Consider the following 15,305-nt stretch of genomic DNA (forward strand, 5'->3'; position numbering starts at 1 on the left):
CTTACGGTCCCTTGTACTACCTTGTCATGGCCGGTCCCTGGCTAGGTACTCAACCTCCACGCCCTTCTGTACATAGTCCGTACGCCCCATCACCCATGCTGGAATCCCACCTAACATTACTCGCTACCACTGCGTAATATAGTCTGGACACTCCCCAGGGCCACCGAGAGGGCCAACCTTCGATCCAAATACTGTAATGCCCGTGCCAAATCCTCGACGAAATCAACCACAGCGGAAGTCACACCCTCCCATCACATTATGGATCCGATCATCTTCACCCCACGGCTGAAGTTGACTCTGATCACGAAAGCAGAGCGAGGCAGTCCCGAACTCGAATGGCTACATGAAGTACGCAGCAACGAAAAGGCCACATGGTGGAGGTAAGAATGTGTTTCTATTTCCATTCCTCTTGATTACTGCTGCAGTCCCAGGTCCATGCGGGAGGTATCTCATTCTCTGTACTGCCCCCTTTTGAACTTTATCCCGCATCGACTGACTTTGCAAAGTATTCACGGCCAACAAAAGACCCTCGAGGACACGGAGAAGGTCATCGCAGGATTCTTGCCTGTACCTCTGCCTGCACCTTTGCCAACCGACAACCCCCAGAACCCCGACACCTCCGACGCAGAAGACGAAAAGACATACCGAGTCGTCTACGCCGTGCATCAGCTCCCTAGATCGCCAGACCCTCCTCTTGTTGGAGAACAGACAGATCAACCCGCAACGACAACCAATACCACCACCACTCCCACTACCGTAGACCAGTCGCAATCGCAATCCCATGCGCAATCACAATCACAAAACCCAACCACAGCAACAACCTTCATCGGTCTCGTAACTCTCACCTCCTTAAATGCCAACACCCTCGACCTCCCCACACATCTCACCACTCTTCCGACAACAACGACCACTAGCACCACCAGCACGACCACCACCAGCGCGACCACGACGAAACCCCTAACCGTCGAACTAGCATACATGTTCCTCCCCACCTCCTGGGGTCAAGGCTACGCCACCGAGTCCGTCAACGCAGTCTTCTCATCCTGTCAGAGAGCGGGAGCCCCAGGATCGCGGTCTCTGTCTTTCTGGTCCCCCTTCTCGTCCGTCACAGTCCGAGCAATCGTGAACCAAGGCAACCCGGCGAGCATGCGAGTCATGCACAAGACCGGCATGACCAAGACCGGTGTCTACGAGCTGACCGGTCGACGTGTTTTCCTTGCTGGAGAATGGCGAGAACACCACAGTCTTCACATCTTCATCCGGCGTCTGTTCTAGACCAGCGGACGGCCACAGTCTTTCATATCTTCACCCGGCATCTGCAGTAGTCAGATCGACAAGACCTACAAGATCGACAAGACCGGACCTAAACTGGGAGGTGGTGCAGGCGCGATACCACGCATAAATACTCGTTTCTCTTCAAGGCAACCCGGGTCTCGTATAACTACGGAGTACTAGGTAGTATTTGTAGTATTCCAACTGGGCCAGCAGGGCCTGAAAAGGGACCGCCTCTCTAGCAGACGAGAGTCTCCACGCAAAAGCCTCTAGATACTGCGTCTTGCAAGGACGAACTTGATCGGCTTTCTACAAGGGACTGAAAACAGTGTTCCACAGTCTCACAATAAATGCATGTTCTGATTCAATCTTCCAAGTCAGACCCCTATCACGACGTGGAAGCCGACCATTTTACTGTCCTTTGACACCATGCTCTGTCCAGATTCTTTATTTACTCCACCATCGTGACCCATCCAGACTAGACCTTTGGTAATGCCCCGGGACCAGAAAACCCGCCCAGAATGCAGACGGCTACCCAACCATCTAATTTCAGGATACTGCAATGTCCGACAACCTTGTCCCCAATCACAAGAACGAACATCATAATGCGCACTCGTGAATCCCACCCGGTCCCAAGTCATTGTACTCCGTTCTCGTCAAGAATCCCTTACTGTTACCCTGATCCACGATAAACACGACTTTGGCAGCGACTTGTGCTCCCAGGAAGGCCGCTTCCTCCATTCCACTCACACTCGGATCCTTCCACTCGGGAAAGTAATCTGGTGCCTTGACAGTCTTTATCGATGTCGGAGATTGGCTGAACCCCCTGTGATGATATTGCATTCCCAAGTCTTGACCAGGTTGGCCCTGTCCAGGAACTTGCAGGTGCTGGTTCGGCTGCATCATATTCTTCGTCGCAGCGACAAGAAGAGGATTGACGCCACCTCCTGGATGATGCAATTGTTGTCCACCTTGTCCGGGAATGGGAGTATTTGTGCCTGGTGTGGCTACAGGAGTAGTAAAATTCGAGGGCAGTTCCGAGGTGAAGATAGTGGCGGTCGAAGGCGACAAGACATATTTCGAGTTGAGAGCGGATATGAGGCTAGATGCGAAGCCTGAGACAAATTAGTAAAGCTTGCAAGAAAGAAGGAATGCTCAACAGACCTCGTATACGACTTCCATTACCAAGAACGATCAGGTTCTCCCATAACGTTGATCTCAAACCGACCTCGGGTACGCTCAGCACCGCGTGATGCATCGCCTCTGCGATGGTGTCAATGATACCCTCTGCAGATCCGGCCAGAGGTGTTGCCGCCATGAATCGTTCCACGCCAACCTCAATCTCGCGCTTTCGTTTTCGACTGGTCGGCTCACCGTCACCGCTTTCCTCGACTGGAAGATACTCGGTGTACGTAAAACTTGCACGCTCTTTCTCCGAGTTCCTTAGCCGGAGCTGTCTTTGAGCCTCAGCAACAGCTCCTTTTTTGGCCGCAGCCGCTTTCTCAGCCTTCTCCTTCTCTCGCTTCGCAAGGAGTTCGGCGGCGTTATCGCGAGCAACAATAGCTGCCACGTCCAAAACTCCTTCGTTGTCGTCCTCTTCCCCATTCGTTGCCTCATCGCCGACCATAGTGCCCGTGCCCGGACCCCTAGGTGCTTGACCGGGTCTCAGCCCATCGACATCCTTGGCATTCACGCCCGAATCCAAGGCTCCTGTGGAAGCAGCAGCAGCAGGATTGGGAGCTGCAGCATTGGGCCCTGCTCGTGGGTAAGCCGTTCCAGCTGGAAGAATCTCGCATATAGGACTTTTCTTTAACTGCTCAGCCATATCTTCGTTGAATCCCTGCTGCTCCAGAACTTGTTGCAGTCTCTTCGTCATGGTTCGTCCACCACAGCCGCTCAGACCAGCGCCTCGACCAATTTCGTTGACCTGATACTCTGTCACAGCCGTCACATCGCACTTTTCGTATCCAACATCAACCACCAATGCTGTCGGTATACCGTAGGCATAGATCCCAGTGAGAGCAGCATCCATGAGACAAAAAGCGGGAATCTTCCAATTCTCAAAGACGTACTGAGTGATCAATTCATTGTCTCGCGCAGACCAGCAAGGTTGTGAAACGAATAACACAGGCATGTGGAAAGGAGGTGAAATCATGTTGTAGATGTGCGATAAAAGGGCAAAGAAGCAAGGCCAATTGTCGATGCGACCCTCTTGTAAAGGGTAAACGGCGCCTTCTGTGTTCCAGGGGTCATCTTCAAAGGATTCTGTTGTCTCTTCCTCTGCTTCTTCGGGAACTTCTTGTTGTGGTGCCTCCTTCATCTCCGTGTCTGGCTCCGGCTTCGCACCAGCTATCGTCTCTTGAGCAGAGGGAGGCTCTTGTTTGGTTTCTTCCTGCTTTGCGCCCTCCGTCATCTCAGTGTCCGGCTTGTCGGATTCCGGTTTGGGTTCGTCTGTCGTCTCCTGCGCCGTAGGAGCTTCGTTCATGTCTACATCCCCCGATGGCGCGGGTGCGGAGGTGCTTTGTTCGGCTTTAGGCTGTTCAATAGAGGAAGCGACTTCGTTCTGACTCTGGTCGTTTGGTAATGGTTCGACGTGTGCCTGCTCTGCGACGGATGTCTGACCGTTGGCAGCATCGCCAGTGGGTTGCGCGGCTTGTGCTTGATGCGTAGTCGCGGACACAGCAATTTTCTGCTCTGAAGCGGCCGGTACACCGTTTCCCTGGTGAGTGACAGGTGGTTCGACATTCGCATCCCCGTTTTGACCAAGTTGTGGTTGTGGTGGTGGCTCCTTTCGTGTGGTCGTGATTTTGGAACGTATCCGCACAGGTTCCCATTCTCCAGGTTTTGCGCCAGGGAACATTCGAGTAGGGAAACGGTACCGTGGCGGAGTGAAGGACTCGGGGAGGCCAAGTTGCGCGGCGGTGATTTGCGAGCCTGGTGCAATGATCTGGACAGTGGCTTTAGCGAGGTTAGACTATGTTGCGAAGAAGATACTTACGAGCACATGCTCATCCTTAAAGGGAGGCATGGTTGCGGCAGGTCCTGAACTCAATGGTTTCACCTCGTCAGTTGCCCGGCGCCAGGCTGTAGGTCGGTCGCGCTTGACTTTCACTTGAACTTCTCTAACTTACCGCGACTTCTCCAAACGCGGGCAGCGCAGCGCCAAGAGATACGGATCACGTGATATGATGAGCCGAGAGCAGTCAGTCATGTAGGAGGGGTGTGGAAGGCACATCTGGAGTACTACCACATGTAGAGGGTTAGGATCAAGACTTGGCCAGATAATATGACTTTGAAAACACGCTTTTGATCTGATTCATCTATGGAAGAAAGGAAAGCCACATTGGACTTTCAATGGACCTCCTGTGCAGGCATCCAATAACCGTCATCTCTCGTGGTAATAGTACAATTGGGACTCATCCCTTGCCAAAGCTGTGAATTCCTGGCTACTGCTCGATAATCAACTCCCGCCATGACCTTGACACCTGAAAGTGCTTCATCACGGTTCGCCCAGACCCTTCGTCGTATCTTGCGATGTTCTTTTTCTAACCTCAAGATGGTCCACTTAATAGTCATCAGACTCGACCACGTCCACCGACGATCAGGGTCTTCGGCGAAACCGTCCTCACTAACCACTTGCTGCAAAGCCCGGTCTGTCGCTGCCAGCAATAGGCGCGCCATGTGTGGGCTGCATGCAAGTAGTCGGCTCAGAAGTTTCATGCGGAAGACCGCTGGTCTGGTCGGTGTCGAAGGCATCGAAATCAAAGAATGAATTAGTGGGAAATTGTTCAGGATGGAGGAGAAATCCTGTTCCGTCGAGGTCGCCGACAATTTCTGTGCCAAAATCTGGAAGAGATTGTAGATCGGCAAGAGAGTTGTCGTTGAGAAGGTCTGAAATATCGTCAAGGTCTGGAAGACTTGCAGGAGGTAACTGAGTCCAAAGTTGTTGGTCTGGTTGCATGGGAACGCCGGCAGCTTGAAAGCCCAGGTCTCCGGTTGACACTGCAGGTCACACAATATCACGGCAGGATATTGTGTCAACCCGGAGACGGCTGGGAAGCTTTGGTACGTCGCCATGGTATCAGACTGTTCAGCTTCGACGTGTTGGTTGATGATGTTGAGTTGAGGTGCTAGGACTGGAGATTCGTGTTTGACAGGAGTGGTATTGTCGGATGGAACCAGTGTGGGATGTTGAGGTTGGGGAGTTTCATACGAGGAGGGTGTGAATGGTGAATCAGACTTGAGTTCGATCGGCGTAGAGGCTATGTCGAATTCCAACATGGATGAATCAGCTGCGGGAACTGGTGCTGGGAAGTCTTGTTGGACACCGAATCTTGACTGATATCGAGCTAAGAGTTCACGCAGAGAAGCGTTCTCTTCTACGATCCGATTTTGCCTAGCCTCGAGTTCGGCGACGGCTGCCTTTTGACGTTGTCGCGACTTGTCGGCAGCTCTTCTGTTCCGTAGAATTCTCTCGTTCTTTCTCTGTTCCTTCTCTTCTGCTGTCTTTGCTCGCTTACGCGGCGGAAGAATCTGTTTGATTTCAGGAACAGGTTGACCCCATGCCTTCCGCTTCTTCTTGGAGGATTGCTCTGAAGGTGGCTGACTGGACTCCTTGATATCGTCGGCAGTAGTGGCAGGAGAAGGATAGGACTCGCCGTAGCCAGAGACGTCCAGCATCGTGGGGTCAACGATATCGTCCATTGCAGTCATGGTTGCGGCGGGCTTGGTGTGATCGAGGAGACGTGTGGAGGAGATGCCACTACGTAGATGTGATGGTGTAGTGTTTATGGATGATGGCCAAAGTGGCCACGTATCCTCAAGTATTATGCCCCATGGCAGGCAGCACCATAAACTGGAAAGTGGAGGTCAATCATAAGATGGTCAAAGTGGTTGATGCGTGTGAAAGAAAGAGTGATGGTAGTGTTGGGTGAAGGCAGCAAATATAAGGACAGGTGTCCAGAAGTGAGGACCCCCAAGATCATGGTGCGAGACAAGGGGGCGAACACGACTCCTGACTGTCCGAGTTGCTGACCCGCATCATGCACGCATCTCCTAATTCTGTTGGCCAGTCACCGCCATCATCAGCCATCAACCAACCATAGACACATGCCATCCCTTGCTTTGGCCTTCCATCCTGTTCGCTTCAACCGCTCCCTCCACACTCAGCTCAGCCTCAGACTCGTCAGCTGTAGGCATCTCCCTTTCCTTGTCCCACTTGCTGGGTCTCCATCACGATTATCGATTCCTTTCGTGCATCAGGAGATGTTCACTTGTACCACGACGAGACTGTCAGTTACGCAGGGGAATCCTCCACATCCTCAAAAGGAAACTTCAGGCACGCGTCAATCGAGAGTCGTCGGGTTTGCCGATGCTCTGCCCTGGTATTCGTGATGCTGGGCAAGAAGCTGACTGCAGCCGCCTCGTATAATCTCACACTGTAGGGAGTACAGCAATTCATTTGCCGTTCCACTGCTTCTGCGAGGAGAATCCTTCCGCCTGGAGTGACATAGGATGCTGATGTGTTCATGGTTATTTGATGTTGCTATTTCTACATTCCATGCATCAAGGGGTATCTCGCTATGCTTGAAACAACATTTTCACCGCCGTGCCCAAGTCGACCCATCCACGTGCCCATCCCACGTCCATATCCTGCCATATGCGGTAAAATCACTATTCCACGTGCGCCTACTACGAGCTTGACCGGGAAACCATTGATGCACCAGCTCAAAAGAAATCATACCCATTCAGTTGTGTTGGACATTGACTGGCGCGGCGTTCAGAACTCGTTTCTTCATCCAGTCTGGATCATGATATAGCTTTTCCTGGTAGATTTCGTCCACCAGATCATTGACCATGTCCTCGACAATTTGTTCCTGATAGCGCTCGCCAATGGGACGAGCATCCGAATGTTGAGAACCGTCCTGTTCATATCCGTACCACCACGGTCCGTCAAATTTACACTCGATTGCGCCACCCGTATAGTGACTAATTGCCGGGTAGTAGCCTAACAAGCCATCATCAACGTCGCCGTGACCCGTGACAGCTCGGCTACCCTTCTCGATGTATGAAGCAGGCGGAAGAAATGCAAAGAGGTGCTCCCACACGACACCGTGATATTTCCCATTGACCCATAATTCGATTTTGCTTCCAGGGAGGGTTCGTAAATGTGGTAGTTCGTGATTCGGATGAGGATCGTTCAGTAAGTCGTACTTTTTGCCAGTCTCAGGATTGACGGACTTGTTTTTCGCGTTCAACGTGGGCCGACTGAGATCGTTGTTTGGTGTGTATTCTGGACATTCGAAATAAGTCATGCCTTTGTGGAGGAAAGGGTTGCGGTCGCGGATAATGTCGTGGTCTGACGGTGCAGTCAGCCCGTACAAAGGCTGAAGCGCGCCTCTTATGGCATTCCGACAGTCGGATTTCTTGGTGAATTCTTCCTTGCTCTTGATGTTTTCCCCATCTTTCGGCTTCGCACTGCCCTTGGCAGATTTCTTGCCCGGTCCAGGCTTCTTCTTGGTGCTCGCAGGACCACACTTCAGGTGTGGATATTCGGCCGGGTTGAATGTACCTTCGACAACCTTTTTGTGCACCTCCAAAGGCGGGAGTGTTATCATAAGGCCAACAACATCTCCTGGAGAGAGGTCTTCAGGATCCTTCCCACCCTCGCCTTGCATGTGATACATCAAAGTGTTGAAGCGCACACTGCCATATTCTCTTGATCTCCCACTTCGTAGAACCACACCGTAGCTGTACGCATTTCCACCTAGATTCTCACTCCAATGATGTTCTCGCCGACAGAAGCCAACGCGTAGCCCTCCTCGGTTCGTAGAGGTCCTGTCAGAGTTCTGGGTATCGGCCAGAGCACGATCGGGTTCTTCTCTGCCTGGCGGAGCTATACTTATGACCTTGGCCTCGAAAAAGAACTTTCCTTCTCGTGCAAAGACATTTGCTCTCGTTGTATAGCTGCCAAACTCTCCACTCTTCCCTAGCATATCCTTGGTGAAAACATTCTTCAGGCTTTCCACCCCGCATTGTGGGTGATTCTCATCACTTAAACGGGCATATCGAGGAGGGGCTTCGTCGGCGTGGAAGTAGAAAGTATTCGGATCTCTCTTTGCGCGAATATAGTATCGTTTCTCTTTACTCTCGACACTGATTCGATTAGCCGGGGCTCTTGTACAGATTGAAAGTGATGGCTCACTGAGTGCCCAATGAGTAAAACTCAACCTTGTCGTCATTTAGAGATCTCTTTGTATGGTCGTGTATCTTTGGAACCTCCTTTTGGTCCTGAAAGAACTTTGGGTCGTTGGGTGCAATGTAGGTTGGCAGCACGATTGACTTCTCGTCCTCGATTTTGTCGATCTTGCTTGTCACCTGTTCCTTTAACTTTTCGCTTGGTTTCTTCTCCCTATGGCCGCGACCAGAAGTTTCATCCATGCTGGGCCTTTCCAGATGAAAGGTGGCCGGTCAACAGAGAATGGCGTCGCGTGCTACAATATCTCGAGTCCCGCAGACTGTAGACACGAGCCGCCACAAAATGACGGCAAAACCCCGGCTAATTACTCCAGAAACCGGTGACCAGGCATGGGGTTGCAGGGTCGAAGTTTAGGAATCAGGAAAGTGAATATGGAACATGATTCGTGACACTTCAAGACTTTTGAAATGTGCCCTGCAGGGCTTCGTCGTCGTCGATACGTGAGACCGGATACCGAGCGAGCACTCAAGAGCTCGTGTACGGTGGGCGGAAGGTGGATGTATAGATTTACTGACGAATACTCTTTTTATTCCTGCTAAAGTCTCATCTTCCTACCAGCCATTTTGCTACTGCCATCAAAGCGCCCACAACATCTCCCATCGGTCCAGCATCTCTCCCTAATCCAACGAGGCTCAAAGCCCAACCTTCCACAACCCATCTCGCAAGCATTCCCGAGACGGCTAGCCCGGTTGCAGTCACGTAGCCGCAGTTGAGTAGAATCAGCAAGGCCTCGATGTTGTTGATGAGTACAGCCCATCCTACATAACTCGTTGCCCGAAAAGCAAATCCAGGGGAGTCACCTTCCTTTGCTTCTGTAGGCCATATGACGAGCAAGATGGGAAACAACTTGGTACAGCTGGACACTAATAAAGCAGTGCTGATTGCACTTGGACTGGCGTTACCGGGTGCGACCGTCGGCGGCCTTGTAGGAGCGCCAGATGAGGACAGGGCAGGTTTCTGGTTTAACCCATTAAAGTCTCCTTGAAGCTCATGTCGTGTGACAAAACTTCGAGCCAACAGGCGGATGATTCCATGCTGCGCAACTGTCGCCATGACATTCATGGTAAGAAAGAAAAGATATTGCGTAAGGATAGGCATCCCACTGAGTCTGGAGCCGGCCCCATTGCGTGGACTGATAGCACTTGTCTTCTCGATCCTAGCCCACGTAATGTAGACGTCAAATAGGACGAGCAAGATCCCCAGGCGCAAGATGCTAGGATCGAACTTGTTATCCGAGCGCCCAAGCCGGTTGAACAGGAGATGGCGGTAAACCTGAAAAGGTCAGGGCCAAAATGTTCTCGCTGTTGCAGATGCTTACCTGGGGCTTGATCAAGACAAGGTCTATGAACAGGACAACAAAGTCGTGCTCGACATATTTGTCGGCAAACCGCTTGCAATTGGGGCATTGGGTTAAGCGTACGCCTTTGCCTAAGGTTCTGTCATCTGCTTTGCTGTAGACCGTGTACAGGTCCTTGACTGGAGTACTGCACGTAATGCATATTGGCATGCTTGCCGAAATGGCAGAGAACCGAGGATGGACTTATTGCGAACTGTCGAGACAGATAAGACCCATAGAGCTTTGGTCTCGCCGTTTGGGAGATCATGTAGTAGTAAGGTCACTAAAACCCACCGTACCCAATTGTACGGTGAACCAAGGATTTCGCCGATGAATCACCAAATCTGCTCTCAAGATGGACTTTTGTCATCCCCATCACCACTGCATCCTACACAGTACATGGCTTTCTTCGTCACGAGTCTGGCACGTTCGCCCAATGCCCCAGATTGAGGTTCGCGAGTCTGCCTTGACCATCGGACGATATCATACACTGAACAATTTCGCTGGTCTATCGATTCCAGGACGACTCGCCAATCGAGTCGAACCTCGTGGTATGCACCATTTTTGGATTAGCTGAGAAACAACAGAGCGTCCCACAGGGTGCGTCCTTGCTTTAATTGACCCAATTCACGACCATTCCGCGCCATGCCTGTTCAGGTCCAATCTGCGAAAAAAGAGGCTGTGATTCAGCCTGGCAAAGATGTGAACGACGTATTCGTCGTAAAGATGGTGCTTGATGCAAGTTCGAGGTAAATTTTATTTAACATGTCTGAAGTCGTGCACACTGTACCGATGTGTCGTCCTCTTCACCCTGCCCTTCACTGAGCATATAGCAACTCGTCTCTTTGCAAAATGTATCTGGCATACAAGAAGATCAAAAAGCACCGTGCTCGCAAAGCCGCAGAAGCTACCGCAGCGGCCGCAGTACCGACTTCTGCAGTCCCTACTTCTGTGCCCTCCTCGATCAACACCAAGACCACTGCTTCCACCAACACTTCACCTCAAACAGCAGCTACACCGAAGAAACCATGCCCGCAGTGCGCACAGGAGAAGACTGTCGCTCGAAAGTATCGCTGGAAACTCCTCTTCTGCCTGCTCCCCGCTTTCTTCGATGCAAGTCTTGACTTGACCATTGTCGCAACAGCCTTGCCTCAGATCGCTTCTCATTTCGGTCAGCCTCCACGTCTACCCTTTGCGCTTAAGAGCCCTGCCATTCTGACCATGTAACAGACAAATTCAATCAACTCAATTGGATTGTTACAGCCTTCACCTTGACATCAACAGCCTTCATCCCCGTCTTCGGCCAATCAGCAGACATTTTCGGTCGCCATGCAACGATCCAATCCGCCGTTGTCCTCCTGACTATAGGCAGCGTTCTCTGCGCCGCTGCACCAGACTGGCCCGTGCTGCTCCTTGGTCGAGCTCTACAAGGTATGGGCACGGCGGGCATCCAGAATGTGGCCATGATCATCCTGGCCGACTCCGTTTCTCTCAAAGAACAAGCCGTCAACACCAGTATTTTCCAGCTAATGAACGGTGTGGGATACAGTATGTACCCTTTTCGCTCTACTTCGCTACCTTTTACACCTCATTGCTAACATCATCCAGGCATCGGTCCCGTCATTGGGGGTTACATTACCAACGCCAACTGGCGCTACTGCTTCGTCCTCTGTACCGGCCTTTCCGTGATGAGCTTCTGCACCATCTTCCTCCTCCGCGGCGACCTCAAGCCTGGCAAGATCTCGCTCTCCCGGCCTGAGCCATCTCAAACACGCTTTCAAGCGCTTGTCTCCGGCCTTTCCACGCTCGACATCGGCGGGATCACGCTGTTCATTCTGGGTGTCGGCCTTGTCATCCTCGGCACCGCCTGGGGCGGCTCGACATTCCCATGGAAATCAGGCGCGGTAATATCGAGCATCATCCTCGGAGCGCTCCTCATCATGTTGTTCCTTGCGTACGAAACGCTCCTCTCCCCAGGTCGCATTCTCAACCGCCACTTCCCGAAGACCGTACCCATGATCCCTTCCTCCGTGCTCTCAGCCAAAGACGTCAAATTAGTCTGCTTCATCGCCGCGGCCACGGGCTCCGCGCTCTACTCCGTCTTCTACTTCATAGGCATCTACTTCACCCTCGTGGAATCCTACACCTCGTCCCACGCCGGCACGCAACTGCTCTACTACGTCCCCGGGTTGGGCGTCGGCGTCTACGGCGCAATCTTCATCTGCAATGTGTATCCGCGGCAGACATTCTGGCCTTTGTTTATTGGCACCGTGGTCGAAACCGCTGGCATCGCGGTCCTCTCTTACGCTGTCAAAGCCCGCGACCCAACGCTCGTCAACGTCATGATGGCGATTGCAGGCGCTGGGACGGGCATGCGCTTCATGCCGTCCAACCTGCACCTGTCAGGCATGTTCCGGTCACAACTCGCCAGCGTATACTCGTTGTTGCGCTTCGCGCTGCCGTTCGGCGGCACCCTCGCCCTGACCATCATGGGCAGTGTCTTCCAGAACCAGATGAGCGAGTATTTCGGGTCTGACGCCGTGAGCAATTCCAACTCCAGCTCCAACAACAGCACGTCGACGGCGACCATAAATCTACACAATCAAGCCTCGCTCGACGCAATAAGCAGCCTGCCGCAGGCCGAACAAGACGCCATCCGCGCACAGGGTGCCACGGCCACGATGTGGAGTTTCATTTCGATCCTGCCGATCCTGGGACTAAGCCTGGTTGCCAGCGTCGGGCTGGGCAACGTCTGGATCCCAAGGCGCAAGTCATCCGAGAACGAGGAGAAGGACCAGGAGAAAGGCGAACTTCAGCAGCTTCGGGAAGATGGACTGTGCAGGCGCCATGCGAACTCTGCCACGGGCCGCGACGTTGCTGCCGAGGAGACGCAGGGTGTCGAGTTCATTACGTCCAGTTTCCTGTTGGCTTTGTCAAGGGGCAATGTGCGACAGTTGAAGACGTCGGCCGCCGTGCCGCAGCAAGCGGCGGCGGTTTCAGGCGAGGGCGCACATCTGCAGAGCAAGTTGAACGAAGACGCCCTGCCGAGAGATCCCACGGAGCAGGTACACATGAGAGAATCGCCGGGAGGGGCGAGAGGCAGTACCGAATAGGGTCCATCAGGTCTAAGCGTGCCTTTCGTTTCATATTTCGTTCATATATATATATACCCTGTATGTTCATAGATTCGCTACGTCAACATCATAACCTCATCCCTCAAATTCAGTCTGCCACTTTCTTCCCGTCAGCCCAGGTAGGCTTGACCGTACGACAGACGCCTTCATAGTCCAAAAAGGTCTGGCTATTTGTCTCCTCCATCAGATTCGGTGTGGTCCAAAACATGGTCCAATTGCTCTCTGGAATCTTCCACGTCCCCCTGGATCGCTCAAAGTACCATTTGTTGACGGGATTGTCTTTCCGACTCCGCCAGCAGACACCGTTGGGGAAACATGTCCTGACCATGGCATTGAAGACAATGTCGGCGACGCCCCCAGCACCCTGGCTCTTCTTGAGTACGGCAAATTTGTCAAGATATGGGACCAGACGGGAGGTGTCCTCATCAGAAGCGCCAGGCGGTGTCTCCCAAGTCAAGATTGCGCCGCCCTCATAATCGCCAGCGATGATGACGCCGGCGACCCGATCGTTGACTCGTCTCAAATAGGCGTCAACATCAAGCTTCCTATTGAAAGAATCATCAATCAGGTAAACGAGCCGCTCGAGATCGATTCTAGGGTCGGTCAATTTCAGTCGAGGTGTGCTCACTGATGTCCAGACCTGGGCGTGAGGGTTGGGCAAGATCGTTAACGGCATGCCACGCTTGACAAAAGTCGAGGTCGTTGCAGACGTGGTAGGTGTGTCCTGAGCCAAGCGTCCTGTAGGTAGAGAGGAAGAATACGCCGGTTTGTCGGTCAGCAAATTATGTATGAGAGGATTCTTTTGCCGTCTGGTGCCGACGTTGGAGGCTCCGTCATCTGATGCTCGGGCTGTGTTTGCAGCCTCCAACGGAGTCGTCAACAACCCTGATGAAGAATGTGGCAACATCCTTAGAGCTTCTCTGAACAACTTCAGGTTCGTTGCATGTTTTTTGGATACATTGCCGCTGGTGGAACTCCTTAGCTCTTCTTGTAAAGATGGGTATTCTTGATGCAGATTGACAAAGACATGTTTTCGGTCTGGTGATTTGGTGCTGGGTATGCAGCCAGTCTCATCGACAACGATGATCCTGTCAACAGAAATCTGTTTGCGCAGGGCATTCTCTTTCTGCGCCACAGCCTCCGGATTCTCGTCCTTCCTGGGCGTGAAATTGAGACCTGCAAGTTCTCTGATCAATCCTAGCAGAGCCTCATCCGCGCCAATGGGAACAACCTGCTGACGCGCTTCAGAGTATGCGGTAGGCACAATCACCGGGATTCGGCCTCGACGAAGGGGACGGGTCAGAAGTTTCCGGAGGAAGACTTGAGGTTGACCATCTGTACCAAAGCTGAACAAATTGTCTAACCTCCGGGCACCGACCTCACTGGCTCGATCAATGGCAGCCACGAGTTTGTCTGCTGACTGTGCCAGTTGCTTCCGCCGAGTCTGTTCATCACCTTGTTCGGGTTCCTCCAACACAATACATGGAGCCATACTCAGACGAGATAGGGAAGAAAGGGTCTGGGCAATGCCGTTTAAGATACTGTCATCCATGGTACTGACATTACTGAGCTTGACCACAGCAACATGTAGAATTTCTTGCTCTCCAAGCGATTGTGACAACTCATCTTCATATTGTGTAAAGATCGGACTTTCCTCCACAGCTCGAGCACGGCCGAAAAGGTTGCCCACATTCACTGGTGGATCTTTTCTAGCAGATGCAGGCTGCTGGGCAGTGATTGCACCAGAAGCCGCCTTCGCCGGGGTCTTGAGTCTGGAGATATATGCCTTTGCGTCTCGTTTCGTAGCTGCGGAGCTCAACAGACTTGTAAAGAATTCCCTGTTTGCCAGTCTCTGCCTGCCCCAGCGAGCAAATGCATTGCTCTTCTCTTGCTCAGAAACATTGTGAACGTCATTCGTCGGAGGGTCGTCCGGTCTAGGAGCAGGCTGAGCAGAATAACGACGTCTGTGGCATGAGCGAGAGGTCGAAGGAGGATTTGAACGGAGGTAGGATCTCAACACTTCAGCAGCATCGTTCCTGTTCTGCCACTGTGAGTAACGACTCCTCAAGGACGCTGTGGACGATGTGAAGGCGGTCTGGCTCATGTTTCATGATGCAGAGAGAGCACGACAGCGGAACAAGAACAATAATGCATGAGAAAGTGAAGGTGTAATTGTCATGAGCGAAGACTTGTAATCCTCTCAGAAGATCTCCTTACGATGCAGCCATGGAAAATTTTCATTCTCGTGCATTGTCGAAGAAAAAAAGATAACAAAATACTGCCGTATGAATCATTGGCGATGCGG

The 15,305-nt window shown here is 52.3% G+C and overlaps 7 protein-coding genes across 8 annotated transcripts; 2 read left to right on the forward strand and 5 right to left on the reverse strand.

Moving 5' to 3' along the window:
* The first annotated feature begins 34 nt into the window (after positions 1-34).
* On the forward strand, positions 35-1,635 carry PV05_04563. 2 transcript variants are annotated; one of them, XM_013460979.1, is made up of 2 exons: positions 35-458; positions 507-1,635. In XM_013460979.1, the coding sequence occupies exons 1-2, from the start codon at positions 436-438 to the stop codon at positions 1,273-1,275; spliced, it is 792 nt and encodes a 263-aa protein (XP_013316433.1). In that variant the 5' UTR covers positions 35-435; the 3' UTR covers positions 1,276-1,635. The 2 variants fall into 2 exon arrangements, with proteins under 2 accessions (XP_013316433.1, XP_013316432.1); XM_013460978.1 differs by having other exon boundaries at positions 35-380.
* On the reverse strand, positions 1,531-4,505 carry PV05_04564 (uncharacterized protein). The gene is made up of 3 exons (XM_013460980.1): positions 4,271-4,505; positions 2,437-4,219; positions 1,531-2,387 (listed from the first exon to the last, which is right to left on the reverse strand). The coding sequence occupies exons 1-3, from the start codon at positions 4,298-4,300 to the stop codon at positions 1,873-1,875; spliced, it is 2,328 nt and encodes a 775-aa protein (XP_013316434.1). The 5' UTR covers positions 4,301-4,505; the 3' UTR covers positions 1,531-1,872.
* Positions 4,506-4,557: 52 nt separating this feature from the next.
* PV05_04565 (uncharacterized protein) lies at positions 4,558-6,201 on the reverse strand. The gene has a single exon (XM_013460981.1). The coding sequence runs from the start codon at positions 5,983-5,985 to the stop codon at positions 4,624-4,626; it is 1,362 nt and encodes a 453-aa protein (XP_013316435.1). The 5' UTR covers positions 5,986-6,201; the 3' UTR covers positions 4,558-4,623.
* A 596-nt stretch (positions 6,202-6,797) lies between these two features.
* PV05_04566 (uncharacterized protein) lies at positions 6,798-8,752 on the reverse strand. The gene is made up of 2 exons (XM_013460982.1): positions 8,477-8,752; positions 6,798-8,427 (listed from the first exon to the last, which is right to left on the reverse strand). Exons 1-2 carry the CDS (start codon positions 8,710-8,712, stop codon positions 7,020-7,022), a joined length of 1,644 nt encoding a protein of 547 aa, XP_013316436.1. The 5' UTR covers positions 8,713-8,752; the 3' UTR covers positions 6,798-7,019.
* A 312-nt stretch (positions 8,753-9,064) lies between these two features.
* On the reverse strand, positions 9,065-10,079 carry PV05_04567 (uncharacterized protein). The gene is made up of 2 exons (XM_013460983.1): positions 9,849-10,079; positions 9,065-9,802 (listed from the first exon to the last, which is right to left on the reverse strand). Exons 1-2 carry the CDS (start codon positions 10,035-10,037, stop codon positions 9,074-9,076), a joined length of 918 nt encoding a protein of 305 aa, XP_013316437.1. The 5' UTR covers positions 10,038-10,079; the 3' UTR covers positions 9,065-9,073.
* A 490-nt stretch (positions 10,080-10,569) lies between these two features.
* PV05_04568 (uncharacterized protein) lies at positions 10,570-13,075 on the forward strand. Its single transcript, XM_013460984.1, has 3 exons — positions 10,570-11,037; positions 11,097-11,414; positions 11,475-13,075. Exons 1-3 carry the CDS (start codon positions 10,719-10,721, stop codon positions 12,977-12,979), a joined length of 2,142 nt encoding a protein of 713 aa, XP_013316438.1. The 5' UTR covers positions 10,570-10,718; the 3' UTR covers positions 12,980-13,075.
* Positions 13,019-15,246, reverse strand: PV05_04569 (uncharacterized protein). The gene has a single exon (XM_013460985.1). The coding sequence runs from the start codon at positions 15,102-15,104 to the stop codon at positions 13,089-13,091; it is 2,016 nt and encodes a 671-aa protein (XP_013316439.1). The 5' UTR covers positions 15,105-15,246; the 3' UTR covers positions 13,019-13,088.
* Positions 15,247-15,305: the final 59 nt, after the last annotated feature.

This window comes from Exophiala xenobiotica (assembly GCF_000835505.1).
Source record: "Exophiala xenobiotica strain CBS 118157 unplaced genomic scaffold supercont1.3, whole genome shotgun sequence".
Lineage (NCBI taxonomy): Eukaryota > Fungi > Ascomycota > Eurotiomycetes > Chaetothyriales > Herpotrichiellaceae > Exophiala > Exophiala xenobiotica.